This window comes from Pundamilia nyererei, unplaced genomic scaffold, assembly GCF_000239375.1.
Source record: "Pundamilia nyererei isolate P.nyererei 1_Seehausen unplaced genomic scaffold, PunNye1.0 scaffold00034, whole genome shotgun sequence".
Classification (NCBI taxonomy): domain Eukaryota; kingdom Metazoa; phylum Chordata; class Actinopteri; order Cichliformes; family Cichlidae; genus Pundamilia; species Pundamilia nyererei.
The window spans coordinates 826,051-846,882 of record NW_005187435.1 but is presented as its reverse complement, the minus strand read 5'-3'; the positions used below and the strand labels follow the sequence as shown (position 1 = coordinate 846,882).

Below are 20,832 nucleotides of genomic sequence, written 5' to 3'. Positions count from 1 at the left end.
ACAAAGAACTGAAGAAGCTTCTCGGATGAGAGGTGAAACGTCTTCAAGCAACTCAAAGAAGTCCAGATGCTTTTCTTTCCAAGCTCCTTAGGCTACTTGACAAAAATAATAATTATAACAGGTCTTTTTAAGGACTTTTTCTAAAAACCTATCATCAAAAAGCCATTGTGTTGTTATATTAGGTGGGAGAAAACAGCTGTTTTAGGATGGATACATTTTTGCCCCTCTAGCTGCTCTTGCCTTTTCTTTATTTGTGAATCTTTACTTATCTTTAATAGTTTTTTCCTGTTCTGCCTATTTATACGGCTCAAAGAATGGCTAAAAAAAATCTAGTAAAGCACATGTGGTACTGTTTATGTACATGGCACATAAACATAGCACTCTGAGGCTCCTAATAGGATATTCAAAATTCATGTCAGTGGCTGAATACCTTGTGACTGATCCAAATTTATATAAAAGTGCCATAAATTTAGGTGTTGTACTTTAATAAAATATTGTTGTGGAGATTGGCGTTTGATGGTCTAGTCATAAAGAAAAATTTCTTGATGAATTGCTAAGACATCCCTAACTTGAATAAAAGCCATAAGAACACGGTTACTGCCACTTTCCTCAGAGAGGTGAAACAAAATAGAAATGTAACACAGTAGGACTTTGTGATATCTCACGGGGAATACATGATCAATTAAAAAAAAAAAAAGCTCCTCTTGGAAACAGATCCAAATTGTGTCCTTTTACCCTCAGGAAATGTGCCTGTGAAAATAACAATCAGTTTAATTGCAGGGGGCTACCTGCTTGTCCTCTACTGCTCATTAAACCATCAGCATAAAATCGAACATTAATTAAGAAGCCTCTCAGCATCTTTGTACAACTGGATCTGGGTTCAGGAGAGGCTAACAGCTTTTTCTGCTTTGGCCCAATAATATTTGACTGCTGTCAGAGAACAGTATGCTCCCGCACTCTCTGGGGTCTCAGAAGAGTCATAGTTTCTTTTTCCTTTGCATTTCCTGAGCATTGTCCTTTTCCTTGTTTGCTTTGCTTCCCCATTCTTGCCTTGTGTGTGCATTGTCTCCTCACTGACATCCTATTTTATTTTGAAAGATCTTTATCTGTGTCATGTGTTTTTTACTCCCTGTCTTTGTTGTTTTTCTACCTCTTCTGATTGCCTATCCTGTCTTAATTGATTTCACCTGTCGTGTTTTAAACATAGTTGTCTGTTCCTTTATAATCTCTTTGTGTCTCTTTGTGTCTTCTGTGTATTGTAAATGTCTTTATTTTACCCACTTTTGTTTTTTCCCCTCCTTTAATTTGAAGCAGATTTAGAAGCAAAGCAAAGACACTAAAAGTTTCATCCTGGGTTTTTAGTGTTACAAGGGTGATTCATTTCTTAAAGCTTAACCGCTCCAGAGCAAATTACATTTGAGATGAGAGATCAAAACAACAGACTAGTCAGTCTCCTGGAAAATAGCCTGACCATTCCTGGAATTATTTTGTTTGTGTTTTTGCCACTCAAAAGTTTTATCACATTTCGCTACTTCATCCCATCTGTGTCCCGGTAGCTTGCACCAACATCCTCATTCTTAATGTCACTTGTTTTAATGAGCCAACTGCCAGTTGTTTATTTGATGAACTAAAAAGGACGAGTGACCTTTTGCAAATAAGAATCAGAGAATCAATGGGTTAGCGTGAGATTATTATAGGGCAGCAAAACGTCAGGGATCTCATTCATAAGAATGACTTTAAGTTGAAAACCATGAGGAAATTATTTCTAATCAGGCTCTAGATTTGATGTAAAAATAAATTTTTTGTTGGTTATAAGGTCCAGGATACATCTGAGGCCAAAGCTGGGATGAATTTTCCAGCTCTGTCTGTCTGCTTCTATCTTATTCAATGCAGTGACCACACACTTCAGCACTACAGTCGTTTGGTTAGCAGTCACAGTGCTTAGTCCATTAAATACTAGAGAATGCTTGACTATATTCTCCGCTATTATCACCATAATCTCATCCAAAAAGTTTTCCTCTGTCTTTGACTCCATTTGTGACCAAGCAATGTGCTGGCATTTTTAAAGGAGCAATCCTAAGGCAAGGTTTCATGAATCAAACATGAGCATGCCATCAGAAGTGATTAGGAGATCTGAGACACATAATTCATTGCCGGGGTCCTCACTAAAAACCATTGTTTGTTTTAAACTTACAGGTGTTAAGATGTGCTGTTAAAAATTACTGTGTAAAAACAAAGAACTCTGCTGAGGTCAGTGTCCGTCGTGCAGTTTTAAAGAAAGGGATACTCAAAACTGGATGGGTCTCACTTCGCCTGTGCGCCACCAAATTTAATGGAAATGACTCGGATAATTTTGGATTATTTTGCCTGCAGAGAAGCGGCACTAAAAGCAGACCTCTATGTAATAACCATTTTTAGTGACAGCAGAATAGTAAGGCTTGGTTAGACTGTGGTACAAAAGGAGCTCGTTAGGTTTGGGAAAGATGAAGGTTTAAAGGACTTTAGCAGTAAACACGCAGTTAAGGTTACAGAAGGGTCGTGGTTGAAAGAAATAGCATTTACTAATGGTTTGAAAAAGGTGTCAAGCATGCACACACAACACGCAAGTTAATGGGGGACGGTGAGTGCTAAAGAACCATTTAAAAAGAAACACAAAATGTCTTCAATTCTCTACAAACTTCAGTTCAGCACTTCCTAACTGTCGTATTTTCATCCAGAAAATCAACCGGTTTTTCAGCGGCAATTGAAATCTGTTTTACTTGTTGTGTTGAATAAATCTCTTCAACAATATCAGTGAAACAGAGGCAGAAATCGTCCTATGGAAGAAATTTCCACAAAACATATTACAGGGGTGTTAACGGCAGTTTTGGCAAATCCAAAAACTTTCCTGATGTAGAGACTCTCTGTCCCCACATTTCATTTGTAACAGACCCGAGGAGTCTCAGGAAACCATATATTATCATTTTCCATTATAAATGTTGTTTAAGCATCATTCCGGGTGGCTGTGACGGGGGGTGGGTGATACCTCATAACCCCTGCAGATTTTTTCATGACACATGCACAGCCAGACACAAAAAAAAAGACTCTCTGCGCCCATAGATTTTGTCCTGAGGTGGTCTTTAATAAAGAATAGGAAGGTAGTTACAGAAAAATGTGCTGCTGGACTCTGAACTCCATGATTTTGGGTTCCAGAGGTGCCGTTTTGTTATACAGAACAGGCCATATCTATCATACAAACTGTGACCAACAACCAGCCAGTTTGGCCTGCTGGAGGACGTTTTTCACAAGCAGCACCTTTGGGTTCACACTGTAGAGAGTGCCATTTCTATGATGAGCTATGAGGCTTGTGGCAGCATAACGGCTGTAATGGGGCCCATTTTCACTCTATTTCCACCACACATTGAAATCACACTGAGGCACAACACACCCAGCCTTTAATAACCACTCCAGTTTCGTTGGTTACCTGGGGTTTGGTTGAGGCCGGGGACAGCGTTGGGGGATGCTCGTTCATCACCGTGGTAACCGTAGAAGAGCCGGAGCCAAAGACGCCAATGATGGGGGAAGGGGGTTCATTGGGTGGGGTCATGCTGAGGGAGGGGGAGGTGGCAGAAGCAGAGGAGGAGAGAGGATCCTCAAATAGATCTCTGTCCTTCAATGCAGAGCTCAGCTCTGGAGAAAACCCTGAACAGAGAGAAATACATTTATTTTTTTTGTGTCAGCAAATCATATCAGCAGATTATTAGAGAAAGTTTAATCTAAAATACTAATATATAAAATAATAATAACAATACAAATATACTAATAAACTAATATTGAACTGCAGTTAAGATGAGATAGTTTTGTCACTATGGCATTTCAAACTGAAGGGGTTTAGATGTTTTTAACCTTTAATTTTTGTTGCTATTGTTGCTGTTTTTCTGTTTACTATGACTAATTCTTCAAATTTTCCATAAACTATGGTTTATTCTGCAGCACGAGTCCAATAAAAAGCTTCTCAGTGTAATCTGTGCACCACGATAATGTTCCAGTTGTTGCAGTTTGGAACTCTGCAAACACCAGACCAAAAACTTGATTTCACCTCCACAATCATTCATAATATAAATTCAGAGTCAGTAGTGGTAAATCAGAATGTATTTCAAGCTGTCATGCAGTCCCTGAACTTCTTAAATTTCCTTTTAAAACCTGAAAGTACTGTATTTTGTCACATTATGTCATATTTACAGAACCTTTCAAATGTAACTGTTATTAATTTAGGTTCAAAGCCAAACAGGTTTGTCTGTGTCAGAACTGCTGAAACTGTCCACTCGATCAAATTGACAGTGTTATGACATATAACAGTGGTTTCTAAGGTAACAGCAATTGTTCTATTGAGCACCATGGGAAGAATGACAATGTGCAGAAAGACCTTTTTTTTTTTGGCTGTGCCCCTGAGGCGTGGCTACTTGCCTATAAATAGAGTGGGATGCTTAACTGTTTTTGCTTTGCTTTCCTCTACTCCTGAAATCTTTTTGGCAATATCAGTGTCAATATAATGACCATAGATTTAGGCAAGGATGTTGCTCTTAGTTCATGTTTTAAATTCTGACATCTGATCATTTAAGATCGAGATGGAGTGTAGAAAGTTGTCATGTAGATATTTGATCTCTCGTCTTGACAGAAGACATTTAAGAATTCATTTAAATTGGTTTCCTGGCATGAACCTGGCTTTTAAATGTAGGCAATACTTATCCAATAGAGTTTTGCTTTGTATTTGGGATCACTGTCATGCTGGAACGCTGCTATATCCCAGCAGGACAATGATCTGAGGTGAAGTTGAGGAATTTGGAGGTAGTCCTACTTCATTATTTCATCTACTTTGTACAGTGCCACTGGTACTTTTCTCTTGTCTGACCTTCTAGGCAAAGTGGTGTCACATGTGAATAACTTGTACTTATGTACAACTATTTGATGATTATTTGATGATCTGCAGTTGTTTAGAAATGGCTCCATAGACCTCTGATGCTTGTGTAAATCTACAATTCTCCTTCCTTTGAATTTTCCCATTGTTCTGCATATTGGTCTGAGTGCTTTTAAACAAATCCTTTTTGTCCTTGCAAATAGAAACTACCTGATGTAGTCAATTATAATAACAAGAAGATAATAAATCTTGGCCTTGTCAAATTAAAAGACATTGCAGAACCTTCAGCACCAAAAGATTTGAGTGAGTAAATGGATATATTTCAGACTGTCTGCATACTTTTGACCTGGTACAGATCAAAGAAAATACAAAATAGACTAAAATTTGTACACCAATCCTTGTTTTTTTTTTTAAATAATTAAAGATGTTTGCTGTACATTCATTCAAACATGGAAAAAAGAAAGGTCAAAAACAGCTCAAGTAAATCATGAAAACCCCCAAATTACCATGACTAATGATTTATGCCCATGCAAACTTTTGAGCGCAAATGTATGTCTGGGTTTGTGATGCACTCACCTTTTCTGTGACGCCCCTTTTCACGCCGGCTCCCTTGTCTCCTGTGCTCAGAATGGTGCCCATGTCCATTTCCATGCCCATGCCCTCTCTCCTTGCGTGTTCCTACAAGGTGGTTCTCCTGGACCTGGGATGGACTCTTCACACTCATTCGAGCTCTGTCTTTGTCCCTGCCTGGACCCATCTCCAGTCTCACTGGGCTGAGACCTTCTAGGCCTGTCCCATCATCCTCAGGTCTGGCCAAGGGTTGCAGGGGCCTGTGAGAGAGCAGCCCAGCTCCAGCCTTGGCACCCCGGCCACCGTGCCCTCTGCGGTTCCTGCTATATCCGCGGCCCTGTAGAACTTGCGAGCGGTACTGTAGGGCATTGCTGCCACCTGCTGAGGTCTGCGCCTGCCTCCTCTTGCCATGAGGAGCCCCATGCTCAGCGCTGTATGACAGTGCCAGGGTGGCAAACAGCAGCAACATACTCCAGGAGAGAGCCATTGTCTGTCCAGCACAACACCACCTACTGGGAGGAGAAAATATTTCTCAGTGCTGCACATAATTTATTCTGCGGTGTCTGCAGATTTGATCAGATTTTCCACAGAAGCTATGTTGAGGATTTGTACATCTTAAAAAATAATTCGTTTTGAGTATCAAATACTAGTTGCCTATCTTTCAGCACTCTATTTTATTATATCATTTGTATAATCTGCATATTCTGCATTTATCCAGAATAAAAAGTTACAAAAGAAATATAGAAACGTTAATGTACACACATTAAAGATTATTCCCAGTTATTTTAATGATCCACAGGTTTTCCATAGCATCATTATAAAGTTGATATTGCAAGTTCCCTTTCCAATAAATTGTGACCTCTTCATTCTCCTACGACAGTTCCTGAACAATTATTATTTCCTTCAGTGACATATCCTTCTGGAAAAATATCAGACACACAATTAGTGCAATTTCCTTCCAAAGGGGGTATCCCTCATTCAGCCCCGACTATCAGCCTTTTTGTGCAGAAGCAAAAGTTGGGAGACCACAGGTCCTTGAGTGTTGTGATGCGTACTCTACTCTGCTGTATTCATCATCCCACAAATTCCGACTACTTCACAGCCAGCCTCTCGAGCACACACCTTTATTCTGGTGAATTTGAAGAGACAATGGTGAGACGCTTGTTCATTTAAAAAAATGATTTTCCAACCTTCATTCAAGGACCTCTATGCCTTACTCATTATGAGATACTGCAGTGTGCACATGCTTCATCACGGTCTCAAGAGCTCTCCAACCGTACCTTTTATTGCAAAGGTCAACATATGTGTGAGGTGTGACTGAACTAAAATATGAGGTTCTGTATATCTACAATGGCACTTCATCCAAATGTGAATGAAATGGTGCTTAATAAAAAAGTAAAAATAGTTTTTCTTTTCCCATCTTGATATCCCAGCATGCACTGCAATGAAGCTCAGATTCAATTGTAATCCAACAGAGTACTATGTGCTTATATTAGAACCAATTTCTACAGTCATTGGTAAGAACACAAATGTCCAACACAGTGAGACTGGACACTAAGCAGCCTTTACACTCCCAGCTCAAAAGGCCTGTGTGGTATTTGATTGTTGCAGTTTGTGCTAGTGTGATAATAGCACTGGTGATGTACTGACATCATGTATCCTGCCTCCTGCATGCTCTAACTAGTCGTCCTGCTAACTATCCTGCCCTGTGCGAGATGTGAGAAATTGTTTCTATTTTACTAGCAATTAATTAGATTATGAAAAAAAATAATGGGAAAAATAAAGTAATTTCATAAAATAAATAACTGTCATAATGACGAAATTAATCTATTAAAATATGTTGACCTCTCAATACTACAGAAATGATTCACTATAAAACTTGATGTGTTCTAGCCGTCATTAAACTTTAAAGATGCTTACACTGATCTGCACCTTATGTTAGAAAATGTTTGTTTATTTCTTTAATCATAACACAATTTGCCCTGTAATTAAAAAAAATCCAAAACTTAATGGCAAATCATATACATGGGATGTTTTGTTTTCTCCTCCACTTAAATAGGCTAGCACAATCCATTGTGACAGACATACACAGTGCTATTATGGCGCTGTGGCAGGTAACTCCTTTGTGTTAAAAGACAAATGGCAGTGCAGGGCATACAGAAAATCAATGAGGGAAAGTATTGAGCCATCAGTGATGGTGGGCACATGTGCTGTGTGTGTCTCCAAGGTGGAGTTGGGGGGGTTGATAAGCTCTCAGTTCTTTTATCACAGTGACGCACACACACCAAGCTAAAAAAGCACACCCTTGGTTTTAAAGTCAGTTATTTAGGTGTTTCTAAAAACAGCACACAGGTGCCAGGGTGTGTGGGTGAGCGGGCTGCAGAGGATTCTGGTGATGTCAGGAGAAGTTTGCACTTGCATTTAAAGGCAAACGTTGTCCGTTTGCCTCCGGGAGTTCGACGAGTTGTGCAGCAAACAAACAAGAGTGTGGGGCTGGCCACTGAGACGAGACCTTTATCGTCAAACAGGTCCGCAGAGTGTCGAAGGGGAGGGTAATCAGCTGTGTCGCTTACATATATATAGTGTTTAGCTGGGATTACACTCTGTCTGTTTGACACATGAATTGATGCGGGTATCGAGTGGCTCGGATCTTATCTGGTCAAAGGGGTGATTTAGAAGGGAAACAAACAAAACATTTAAAGTTAACTGTGGTGCAGGGCAGTGAAACAAGGGGATTGATTAAGGGATTACATCTCCAAAGTCTTCTGTACACATTTATCACAGTAATGGCTTGACATCTGGGGAAATGTGCCTTCTTGCCGCCTAAGCGATACCCCATCTTATGTTACTCCTGTGATACATGCCTGTCTGTTAGCTAAACAGCTTTGGCAACTCAGACCCTTTTCAGAATTCCCCATTTGACCTCATCACACCTACTAATGCTCTAATTGCTCAGTTGTGTGGGCAATTAGTGGATTGAGAAAGCTGACTGTTACTGTTATCTCTAACTCTTACTTTAGTTGCTTACACAATTATTTCTGTCACTGTTTGCTTATACAGTCAAGTGACTATAGCAATAATGGTATGTTGTGCTGATGATCTGTTTTCGGTTTGTTGTAATCTGGATATTTTTCTGCTTTCTTTTTCTTTTAGAGGCTTTTATTGTGTATATGCTTTTACATTCCAGGTTTAGTCATGTAGCTTTAGACCACACCTGATATCTATGTAAGAGTTTTGTCCGGTGACTATGGCCGAAAATGACTTTTAGTTATAAAAATTCATACACAACATATGTTGCTAAATAAAGCATCCATCCATCCATTTCTTACCTAGTTGTACAATTCATTATCTGGAGGGACTGAAGCCTATCTGTGATGAGGAAAGAAGCAGGGTACACTCTGTACCAGGTCACCAGTCCATCAGAGGGCTCTAAATAAACTAAAGAAATAAAGTCCATACATTCATCCATTCTCTTTGCTTATCCTTATCAAGGTTGCGAGGAGGGCTGGAGCCTGTCCCAGCTACCATAGGGTGAGACGCAGCGTACACCCTTCACCTGGACCAGGGCACCAGCCCATCAGAGTGCCCTAAAAAACTAAAGAAATAAAAAGCATGTATGCGCGATCATCTTTTTAATGCATTCTAGTACCTAATTCACGGCTTCTTGTTTGAATAAACTTGTAGTTTTGGTTAGGCGGCTTTAAAGAGGAATAAATAAATCATTTCTACAGAGATTTTGAAGTATTTCTTTAAAGAAATAGATCTATTCTATTGATGGTTTATTGTGTCAGGAATTTTTTCATACACCTACATATTTTAGGATTAACACGCATGTGGAGTTAGAAACAGCAGCATCACCTGAATTGGTGATGCTGCTGTGATGGTGCTCTTCAAAAAATTATTTTCCCAGTATAAAAAAGTAACATTGTTACATCTCCACAGAAAAAGAAGGCACCCATTCCAAAGTAAGGTCTTCATAGATGTGCTATGTGAAAGAGAAAGTAGGCGGTGAAGGAGGAAGGCCACGTATCTCGGCATAGCAGCTCCCTGTTTTCCTCTCTCATACTTTCAAGTGCTGCTAACAGGTGGCCCTTTGAGGAGACACAGGATGGGAATGATAATGGAGCACTCCGGGTGGCATTCCACATTTTAAGCATAGTCTCTTGTGTGTGATAAACAACCTCCATGAACAACACAGCCTCTTGCCAGAGCTTGTATTATACAAGCCTGTGTTGAAGGTAGGGCACAGCAGGGCCTCTGCTACTGAGGCGATGACGGGCCAAACGAGTGGCCCGACAACTTTAATTCCACACTGAGGTAATCTGCAACTTGAATGGCAACATTTAAACAAGCAAATTATAGCTGGGCGGTAGCTTTCGTGGCTTCTGTGAGATAGCTATCGGTTGAAAGAATAAAAGGCTCCGAAAACCCATTTAATGACACTTTTAATAGCACTGAGGGGGTTCAAGGATTTCTGCTGATGTTGGGAGAGTTTTGCTTATTTCTTTCACATTTTCTGCTTTTTTTTTTTTTTAAACATCAACTTTGACTGGTCTTATCTTCTTTTTCTCACAAAAAAACCTCGTTGTGCTTTCTATTTTATTTTGAATGCTTTAAATCCTGTATTTTTACATTCATGTCAGCAACCCTGCAGGGTTTGGCTCTGACTTTGTGCATTGCTGCATTTTTGGTGGAAAGTCAACAGTGTTTTTAACAGTATATTAGGAATTTGGAACCCATTATAATTGCAGATATTAAAAAGTTGTTTTTACCACAACTAAATTTAGGTCTTCTCATAGACAGAAATGTTTGATTTTAGGAAAGGGCTTTAATAACTAACAAATGCAAAGTGTGTGAGTGACTGTCTTACACACTGTCAAATAACATGAAGTTGTGTCTTTTTTCCCCCAGACTTAGAAAGAGAAAAAAAAAACTTAAGGAACTGAAAAACCAATTAGAATTTTTATTATTTGCTCCTAATGTCAACAACAACAAAAATCTATCACCAGCAATCTGGTGCTCATATTTGGCTGTTTATGTGTAACTATATTTATAATGTGAAGTGGAGAGGATTCACATCATGCCATGGGAAATTTAAAGTCCAGAAGTAATAACAACCAAGTACACAAAAACAGATTTTTAATAGGAACGCATCTTGGATAATACTTTGAACCTCAACTCTCAAAGGTGTAAAGATTTATTGGTGTCTGAGCTCATCAGTGTACAGAGGGAAGCTGTGTATAGTAATATAAAATCCAATACAATGTTTTACAAAATCCACATTTTTTGGAAGCAGGTAGGAGAAAAGCAGGTGATCTCTAACAGTGTGTAGAAAACACAATATATATTGTAGCAGTTTTTATAAGCCTAGCGTACAGTGTGGTGCCACCTGGGACACATGAATCAGAGCGGAGTAAGTATGAAATGATAGGTAATCTCACAAGAAATTGCAAAGGGGGCACTATTAGAGGGCTGGATGATTAAGCTCTGATGAGATCAGGGGCGTCTATCTGGGCTTTGATCAATTGGTCAGTCCCTTAAGCAGGACACACTCATATAAGAATAGACTTAACAGAGATTGAACCCAGATCTGCGGCTCATATTGGGAAAGTGAGAGAGGAAAAGCAGTGAGGCGGAACAGGAGGCCACCCTGGTATTAAACTGCTGTACGTGTGCATCTTTTAGCTTCACCTGCTGTGACACCAAACCTCCAGGAGCCATCTGCTCCTCTTGTTTTATCCCTCATAGCAACCAGCAGGGCCATAAGGATAAAGGAAACAAAGGATCCAGGAACAGACTGTTGTCAGACAGAGGCCACCTTCGATACTTTTTTTCTTTGTTTCCAGGCCGCATACAGCGATCTGAAGTTTAACTCAGGAATACACTCCTGTTGATTAATGTCAGAATTACTCAGTAGATCTTATCCACTGGAGCAGAAAGTTATCAACCAGCTAATAATCAGGCTTGTGAGCATATGCTCAATTTGCAAATTTATTACAGGCTGTCAAAAAGAGACCAGGGGTCGCTTCGGGAGTGTGTGGCTGCACAGGAAAAAAGGAAAGCCACCTATCTCTTTTCAGCTGCTTGGTTCACTGAGCAGCAGCTCGAGTTTATGCTTGAACCAGAAAGAAAACCAGGAGAAGAAGAAAAAAAATGCACATTTAAACAAAGAAATATAGATGCGTAATCTGCTGTGTCACAAATATAACTCAGTTTTGCTCCATTCCATTTTAATAATGCTGAATATTTGATGTATTGCACTTGTCTCCTTATCGTCTGTAAAATAGTTCTAGTTTATGCTACCAAATTATCATAAATATCATCTCAATAACAAGCACCTAAATTACAGCTCCAGTAAATGCCTGTGCATAATAAACATGTCTGCCAACTGCAGTTAACGCCATAAAACTTCATTTCCTCAAGGGCCAATACCACTGACTTCAGCAATATAAAATGCTTTGTCTCCCCCAATCCTCCACAAACAATATCAATGGGATTCACACATAGACTGGGAGGATTTTGCAGCTTTTAGGTGTTTATTGGATGGCGGAGGCCCCTGGAAGCAACATAGGGTGATAAAAAAAGAAAACAAGAGCCATAAGGAAGGTCCATCTGTCACCAAGTGAGCCGGAGCAGGGAGCAGGGAGAGACAAAATGATTCGGTGGTAATTTGGTCGCAGGTACAACAGATGTGGAACGAGGCCAGAACATTGTCACTGATGCAAAGTAACATCAGCAACATCCTGGGATGGGGCCCTTATCGCCCGTCTGAATGCACTGACGCACACACATACACACACTTTCTCTCTTTTACAATCATCGTATGCACACAAATACACACTCGCAGCGGGGAAACCTCCTCCAGACACCCACATAGAGGCATGTTCCAAAAATGCTGTGAGACACAAACAGCACCAGAAGCACAGCAAGAGGCATCCCACAGAGAGGAAAGAGAATGAGAGAGACAAAGGAGGTGGGGGGACTGAGTGAAAAGGAGAAAATAAGATGTAATTCTAAGAGAGAGGAGAGCGGGAAAGAAAGGAGTGAGGCAGGAAGAGAGAGGGAGGGAGAGGAGAGAGACTGAAATCAAAGCGAGAGTGTGAGAGAGAGATGGAAAGAGAGGGAGGATTTATCCTGTCTTAATTAGAACAAAGTGTCGTGGCATCTCGTATTTTGTGGCAGATAAGGGCACCAGCTGAGTCCCCTCTTACACACAACAAACAACAAAGAGCTGGCTTCAGCAGCTGACAACAATACTTGCCCCTTTCTAACCCATGAAATGTGGACACCTGGGTCTGTCTCTGGACATTCTGCATGGGAACAGTTTGACCGGTCAGCGAGGTGGGAGGGGGGGAGGCACTCCTGTTTAGAGATGATCAAGTGAAGCATGCAAACGTATTATATGAACGCAAAGTTTCCCTTCTCCCCGCTCGCTCCGTGGAAGCGAGCAGCGCTGACTGCCTGCCAATGTTGAAAGCATCTTGATCAAACAGATGCAGCCACGCTTGGCAGTGGCGATCAAGGCGAGATTCACACCACGGTGGAGGAGACTGGATGGGAGTTTAGCAATGTAGCTTTTTTGGCTGAAAATCAATAAAAGATTAAAGAAATGAGGAGATTTGATTGTGCAGTGAGTGAAAGAGCAAAATGAAAACAAACAGTGATTCTTTTGAGGTAATTTCAATCGGTCTTTGATACCAGTAGACTAGATGCTAGTTCGGTTTATCACAGTGTGTGCGGCTTCTGCCAGGCACAACATTAACGACAAACCACTATCTTCCAAGTCTTTGAAACGACTCTGGAAAAGGACACAAAATTAATTTCCACTTGAACATCAAATGTTGTAAATGTGTCCTTGAGTTATCTTTTCATTTCCAACTCACTTAAGATCGAATCAGTTTTATTTGGGCCCGAGGTCCACTCACGATGGGGTTCCTCCACACTCCCTCTGATCATGTCTAATGCGCCCCTGCTTGATTGACTTGCTATTAATTAGCATTAACTCCTTCAAGTGAGTCTGCAAAAATTGCTCCTTTCACTTTTAATTGCAAGGTGACACACAGAGTCCTCCCCCCATTTCTCTCTCACTCACTCTCTCTAACAAACACGCGAGCACACACGCGCACGCACCATTACACACAGCGTCTTTGGTGTGCAGTGAGCAACAATGAGCTGTCAGGAAGAGATAATCGCTCCGATCATTTATAACTATCCACACCATTCATCCATTAAGTTCCTTTGTAATGCTGATCTGATTTAAAAGCATGAAAGCAGGACACACAAAAGTTAAATTAATTGTCGAGTCAAATCTGTTTTTCCGCCATCAAGCCATATCTAATCCGATGTTTGCAAACACTCACTCGTTGCACACAACCGTTAAGAACGACGCTCTGCCTGCCAGTCAAACCGCGTTTTTTTTAAAAATCAGTGAATCTGAAAGGAAAACCTCGGCATTAATTAAGTTATTAAAATGGTCTGTGTGACAATATTAAGGACTAGACGGACAGAAGCAATCCTCTTTAAAACATTTGCAATAAAAGGATTCAGAAATAAAGATTCAAGTCCATGATGGCATCAGAACTGGGAATTGGACCCAGTCTGCTGTTTGAGTATGAATATCTATTTAAAAAGGGCAGAGCGAATAAAATAGCAGGAATTTACAAACGTCACAGAAACACCTGAAACAATGTTTGGAAACCAAAGAAACGATATTAGCCGCAATAGTAAGCAATCTAAGCACTTGCTCTGGCAATGATGTAATTCGTTTTTCCAGGATTATAACAGAGATGATTCCTTACTTTCTGTTTGTTTCTCCTTGTTTTCCTCTGGTGTTATTTAAGCCTCAAACAGCAGTTCGCTCATATGGCTGCAGGTTGACAGCAGGACAGGACCGAAACGCAGCGCAGCAGCTCTGTAGTCCGCTCTCCGGGATGTGCCGAGTATCCGGACTGTCTCTTGCTTCTTTATAATGAGGAGAGTCAACCACTCCGGAGTGCGCGCTCCCGAGTGCGCGTCAGCGTCAGGGCTAGCTTTATCTCCAAATGGGGCTTGTCCCGGCAGGTAAAACGTGGAATAAAAAAAAAAAAAAAAAAAAAAGGGGGGGGGGGGGGATCGCTAGAGCATTGACGTAATACTGACACAATCAGCATTTTCTATCAGTTTTCCAAGTTGGGAAAGAAGATCAAACAAAATGATCAGAACTTGACTTTTATGTGAAATTCTCAGCGTGTCAAAAATGTTCCTTGTGATTTGTTGCCCCAGTAAGCCTCCTCGCTTATCCAATATGAACAAAGCTACGTAGTTTTTGATTATTTTCGCTTTCCAGTCAGCACATGTGCTTGTTTCTTTTCTCCAAAATTCAACTGTGGACAAAGCCCGAGCATAAAGAAAAGAGCTTCCCAATCTGATGTAACTACACGCTCAGAAAATAAGCTAGTTTACCTTTAGGGGTACAAGTGCTTGACACTGCAGCAGTACTTGTAGTAGGTAGGCTACTGCCTGATGTACTCTTGACAATCCTCTAATTTTTTACACATTCAGAGGGAGCAAAATTGTGTTTCCAGTAAGTTTTCCAGTTTTACTGACACCACAAAGCTTTATAGGTATATCAAATCAGCACCTGCAGCAAACTAAACTGCACCAGTTAATATAGAAAAAAAATTAAACATGTCTTTGGGCCGCAGGAGCAAACAGGAGCACTCTGAGGTAATCCACCTGGCACAGGGAGCACAAAGGTCCCAGAAAAGCAAGAACCTTCTTACTGTGCAGTGCTAACCAGTATACAAGACAGGTGCAGAATTAAACTTGGCGTGCATTAAATAGCTTTTATTTAACTTAAATAAATAGCCAAATCCATAAAAAAGAGAAATTAATATTTTGCCTATTTTCTATTTGCATTTGCGTGCAGAAGAAATAGTGCAAATATGTGCCACTTATGGGGTTTACTTTGGAGATATAGTAAGCTGAATTTCACCTGCAAAGAGAGAAATAGACTTTCAATGTACTTTTTGCCAGAGTCAAAATAACATAACCTGTCTGACTTTATACAACTATAGCCAGGACATTAGAAAGACTAACTGCTCTAAATTCAGCCTTATCAACTAAATTGGTGCCCAATCTCACCAAAGTTGTTGTAGCTGAATGAGAGCAGATTCCTGCAGCCAGGTTCAGGTGAAAAGCATTCACAGGGTGGTGGAGATGGCCAGTGAGGCACATTAATGCATGTAGTTTTAGAATTTGAGGTGAAACATTTCATTCAAGAGAAAATAATTCTGACCCTATTTTTTATGCCAAAAATAACTGGTTGCATCATCTATAAATCTATCTTTTCGAAGTACACGGCTCAAGAAGATTCCAGCAATACTTTTAATAACATTCAGCAGCGAGTTCGGTTTTTACATATCCTCTGCAGTGAATTCTGGTACTGCATCTTTCATGAACGGTTCTCACGCAAATTGATCTTACAAAGTCTGCAGAGCATCCAGCCCAGTCTCATTCTAAATCTACACTGTGAGCCTGTTATGTGTTGGCAAATTCAATTCTGTGTATTTGCAGTATGATTGTGTATAAATCACTTGGGGGAATAGGTTGACATTTAGAAACAGTCAGCTATTTTGTTTTGTGCATCCACACTGAAAAATGCGCTTGTTAGCTTTATTGAAACCAATGAACAAGCTTTATAGTCATTTGGTGTGAATGCAAACAATGGTGACAAGCCACTTAGCAAACTGTGAGTGCAGCGCAGAGGGACTGAGTCTGCAGAAGGCAGATAACAGACGGAAATTCCAACATGCCGTTAGAAATTAATATTGAGTGCCCAAACATCTTACTTTGTGAAGGGTCCAATTCTGACTAACCAAAAAAAGGACACGCTGTGTATAAAATCCCCAATCCTTGGGTTTAGTTATGCTTAGTATGGGCATATGAAGCAAACATCTTTATTTAGCATATCATTTCATAATCTCTTTACTTGGTGTAACATTTCTAAGGAGGTTAGTTTGCCTGTACATACCACGGTGACTATTTCTGTTTGAGCTTGATCGAGCGGCCCGAGAGGCAGAAAACAGAAATCACAAGTTGGAGCGGAGTTCTGAAATTTGAAGCACATTTACTTTTCCACCAAATGACACAAGAAATAGTTCTGGCCAGCACCTCTCCACAAACAGATTCCAGCATCAGTTCAGACAACAACTGACAGACACACTTTTGGGTGCTTTACTGCTGAAACGACCTAAAAACATTTGAACACTGACTGTATTTTCTTCAGATTTAAATTTCCACATATTGCTTCATACTTACAGTGTATGTCAGGTGCAGAATGATATGAGCAGTCAAAGATAGCATTTTAATGGGACCCCTGTAGCTCCTGTGTGGCTTCTGTGAGACTAAAAATTCTTTTTGAGAGCTCATGATGGGAGTTGGTGGCGCACATGCTGGAATCAAAACGTATTCTCACAGGCTTGGATTTTACAGCAGTGTGGATTCTGAAGAACAGCTGCAGATTTACGATGGAAATATAGGAGGGTGATGTTTTTTGGGGGAGCTTTGTAATTCCCTTTTAAAAATACTTCTACAGCAGTTCTGCTTGAAATAAACTTTCTCAACTAATAACATATACATCCAGTGATCAGCTGCCTAATATTGTGTAGGCCATTAACTTGCCACCAAACAGTTCTCACCCAATAAAGCAAGAACACTGGTTGCTGGGAAGGCCTCTTCTATTTATTTCTTTTTGGCCGTGGGGTTTGAGAGTGAGGCCTGTTGGTATCAAGCTTATTACAACACATGCTGATGTTCAGCTGAATTGGATCTGGCAAGTTTGGAAGCAGGACTTGAGCCCTTTGTTGTAATGCTTGAGCCATTCCCAAGCAGTTTTATATGGTGCGCACATCATCCCGTTCAGTACCAACCACTGTAGGGTGTGCAGTGGGTGGTATGTGAACATAGGAGGATGTTACAGGAACCCAGATTTCCCAGAACACATTGCAGTGTAACAGAAAAATCTGTCATAGGTTTTCAATATTGTGTCAGACTGATGTATATACCAGATGAAACACAACTGCTGTAACAAATTAAACAGCTGATGATATTTTCACTGTTTATTGTCACAGCAGCAACTAAATTACAAGCTGCCAATGATGATGATGATGTACCTCCCATCAATTTGAATAACGATGTGTTGTGATTGAGTATGCATAAAAATTACAATGAGTTGAAAAGGCACCTAAAAGTAATACAAGATACAAAGCTGTGTTGTATAATTAATACCAAAGTGTCAGTAAAAGAAATGAGCAGTTAGCCAAGCTCAATAAAATAAACAAAAACTGAACTATCTTGGGGGTGTTTTTTTTTACCAGTGAAGTTGCTGAAAATTGAGACATGCGACCTTTTTGAAGGCCATTTTAGCACTTCACCCCTCTGCAAACTCACTGTGCTCCTCGAACACTAAATTCCACCATTTCTAAAAGGAAGAATAAGTCAGTAGTGGATAACATTTGAGTGAAAAAACTCAGATGTGTGAGAAAAAATTCTATTTACCACTTCCACGGGTAAAACCAGAAAAGCCATTTATCTAAAACAGTGGCGGTACCCACATTGTCATGTTGTATGTTTAAGGTCACGTGATTGATTTAATTGATGTTATTGTTGCTCAGAGTCACAAAAGGTTCAGCCACGGCGTGTTGAAATTCAAACTTGAGAAGAAAACTTCTTTTCAAACGACTGTGTTTACTGTAACTACAGTGATTTGTGTTATGCAAACAGTAACAGTCAATGCGTCACTGTCTCACTGGGGCTGTGGTATCAGTGTGTTATGAGCCTTATCTATAATTGGAAAGTTGTACAAAAACAAAAGGTGACAAATGGTCTGTTCCACTGCAGCTGCTGAGGTTTTTTGAAGTCGTTTTTGTGCCTTGTCAAGTGTTTGGTGAAGTAGTTGGTTTGATTTTCACAACATCAAACCAACTACTCATTTAGGTCAGATTATTGATGACCGGCTGACATAATACAATGCTAATATAAGTATGCATGCATGTGTAATTTGTTCCCCCAGTATAATGTACTGAATCTTGAAACCTAGAACCCACAGCCACTCACCATCTCTGTCAGTCTGCAGTATGAGGAAAATGCTAAAATGTTGATGTCTCTAATAGTTCTAATATTTTAAATTATAATATTCATCACCTTTAATTATTTGGCATTCTTTTTAGCTGTTGCGTTTGTATTGCATGCTTTGAAAAGTTACAAACTGTTTTAAGTGTCATTTAAGCAGGAATCATTAGCATATCAAAATGTGCATCAAGGCCATCATTCTCACTTAAATGACCTACAAGTTGGGCCACATTACAGTCAGTAGAAAGACTTTATAAGCAGGCCTTAAAAACATCATGCAAAAAGTCAAATCATAACTGTACATTTTTAAATAAACATGTTTTTTTTTCCAAATTTGATTAACTTTATAGACATTTTATTTGTGTCTACAATTGTTCATAGTATGCTCTCCGTCACTAAATGAGTTCATTACGAAAAATAAATCAATCCGTGCATATCTACTAGAGAACTTTGTAAAGATGGCAGTGAGTTTCTTCTGAATACCCGCAGAATTAAGAAACACAACAGGTTTTATTTCCTTCTCCAAATCTATAAAAAAAGGTTTCTAGGTGATCAAACATGTTGGCATAATTTAGAGTGGTGTCATTGTAAGTCTCTGATTTCACTAAGTTTGTTTCAGTATGTTTTTTCACATCTCTTTATGTTTGCTTCGTTTTCTTGATTTTCCATGAATGCCAATTAACCTCCAGATGTCTTACATGCTAGTTTTCACTTCCTTTGAACCAATTTGTAATATTCTGGTAACCGTGAATGTTTGGTGCCAGTCCATCTTGTACTTGTAGATCTTTTAGTTTAGCATTTTGTTAGTTAAATGTTAGTCATCTGCTTGTTTGGGGAAAACATTTATTTTTTTGTATGTAGCAACATTTCACCCAGATACTGTGTGTATCCAGAGTGGATTATCTAACAGGCTTTCCTGTTACCAAATGGGAGTTCCTGTTCCCTGAAGCCAGAGCCTATGTTTGAAGTGGCTTTGAGCAGTTCACCCTAAATTCAAACAGCTTAAGGATGTCCCGATTGCCAGTTTGCCCCCATTAGACCGCTAACCAAATACAGTCCAATATGCTACAGCTGCACGCTACGCTGTCACAACACTGACATTTCTTTAAAACAAAAACAGTAGTCATTATAAAAATTGTAAAGAATAAGATTTAGCCATCGAGCAAGATGAGGCTGTTTCTTTTCTATACAAACTACTTTTTTCAGTGGCAGATCTCGAACCAACAACCCCTGCTTTTTATAAAAATACCGAATGGCTACAAACAACGAGTCTGGTATGATTTGAAACACCAGGAGTTGTCGGGACCATCAGCATCAATACTGACATTTATAAATTTCATTCATAGCTGTTATTGTTAAAAACAGCTGTGGACAGCTACTGGCATCATGCAAGATTAAAAGAAATGGAATGATTTATGGAATGAATTGATTGTTAACAGGCTACATCTGAATATTTCAATTAATACTAAATAACTGGCATAAATTAGACATTTTTTCTTTTTTAAAAATCTTTCTCTGTTAATCACGTGCATTTTTAAAGATGGTGGAAATAAATGTTCATTATGTGAGTTGATCACTGTGCACAAAACAGCAGAGTGGTGTATATGCACACAGATTATGATCAAACACTGATGGTAGTCATACAGCATCAGGTGTGTCAGTTCTGTGGATCAAGCTAGCCAAACTTTGTCAAGCTGTCTAGGTCCTATGTAGGACCTAGACAGCTTGTAGGAGGCAAGGGGTGCCCATTATCTCATGATGTGTGCATGACTGCACTGATGGATAGACAACCCTGTCTGCACTGGAAAGTGTAAAAACCCCCCCCCCCAAAACTAGCAAAAAAATAAAAACAAAACCTCCACCCGAGCAGACCTTTCATAGGCTATAAGCAGATGTCACCACATCCATAAGGGCAGGCTGAAGAACTGGTTGCGTGTGGGTTTTGGCAGTGGGAGTGATGAGCAAGAGAGAAAGCAGGAGGACCCCCTGCCAGGCCTCCTCATGCATTATCAGCTTGAAGCTCCCCAGCAGGCATCAACCGCCACATACTAGGGTGCTGAGCTTTCATACTGCCAGGGGCATGTTTGGTTTTTTTAATATGGGGCAACTTTCAACTTTCCCGATTTCTCTACTCAGTTCAAAACTCTTCTGACACATCTGCACACGCACGCACACACACTCACAAAGGTAAAATATAGGTTTTCACCATTTAATTAAAATTGATTGTCAAGAGAATAATAATACTCAAAATTGTG

At 39.9% G+C, this 20,832-nt stretch overlaps 1 protein-coding gene across 1 annotated transcript in view; it reads right to left on the bottom strand.

Annotated features, from left to right (window-relative positions):
• Nucleotides 1-14,490, bottom strand: part of draxina (dorsal inhibitory axon guidance protein a) — a 21,247-nt gene extending 6,757 nt beyond the window's left edge. The window contains exons 1-3 of the mRNA XM_005729662.1: nt 14,266-14,490; nt 5,474-5,979; nt 3,464-3,681 (exon numbers count right to left, since the gene is read on the bottom strand). Of these exons, the coding sequence (XP_005729719.1) occupies nt 3,464-3,681; nt 5,474-5,954 (699 nt within the window). The 5' untranslated portion in view covers nt 5,955-5,979; nt 14,266-14,490. The remainder of the gene's footprint in view (nt 1-3,463; nt 3,682-5,473; nt 5,980-14,265) is intronic.
• Between the last annotated feature and the right edge of the window lie 6,342 nt (nt 14,491-20,832).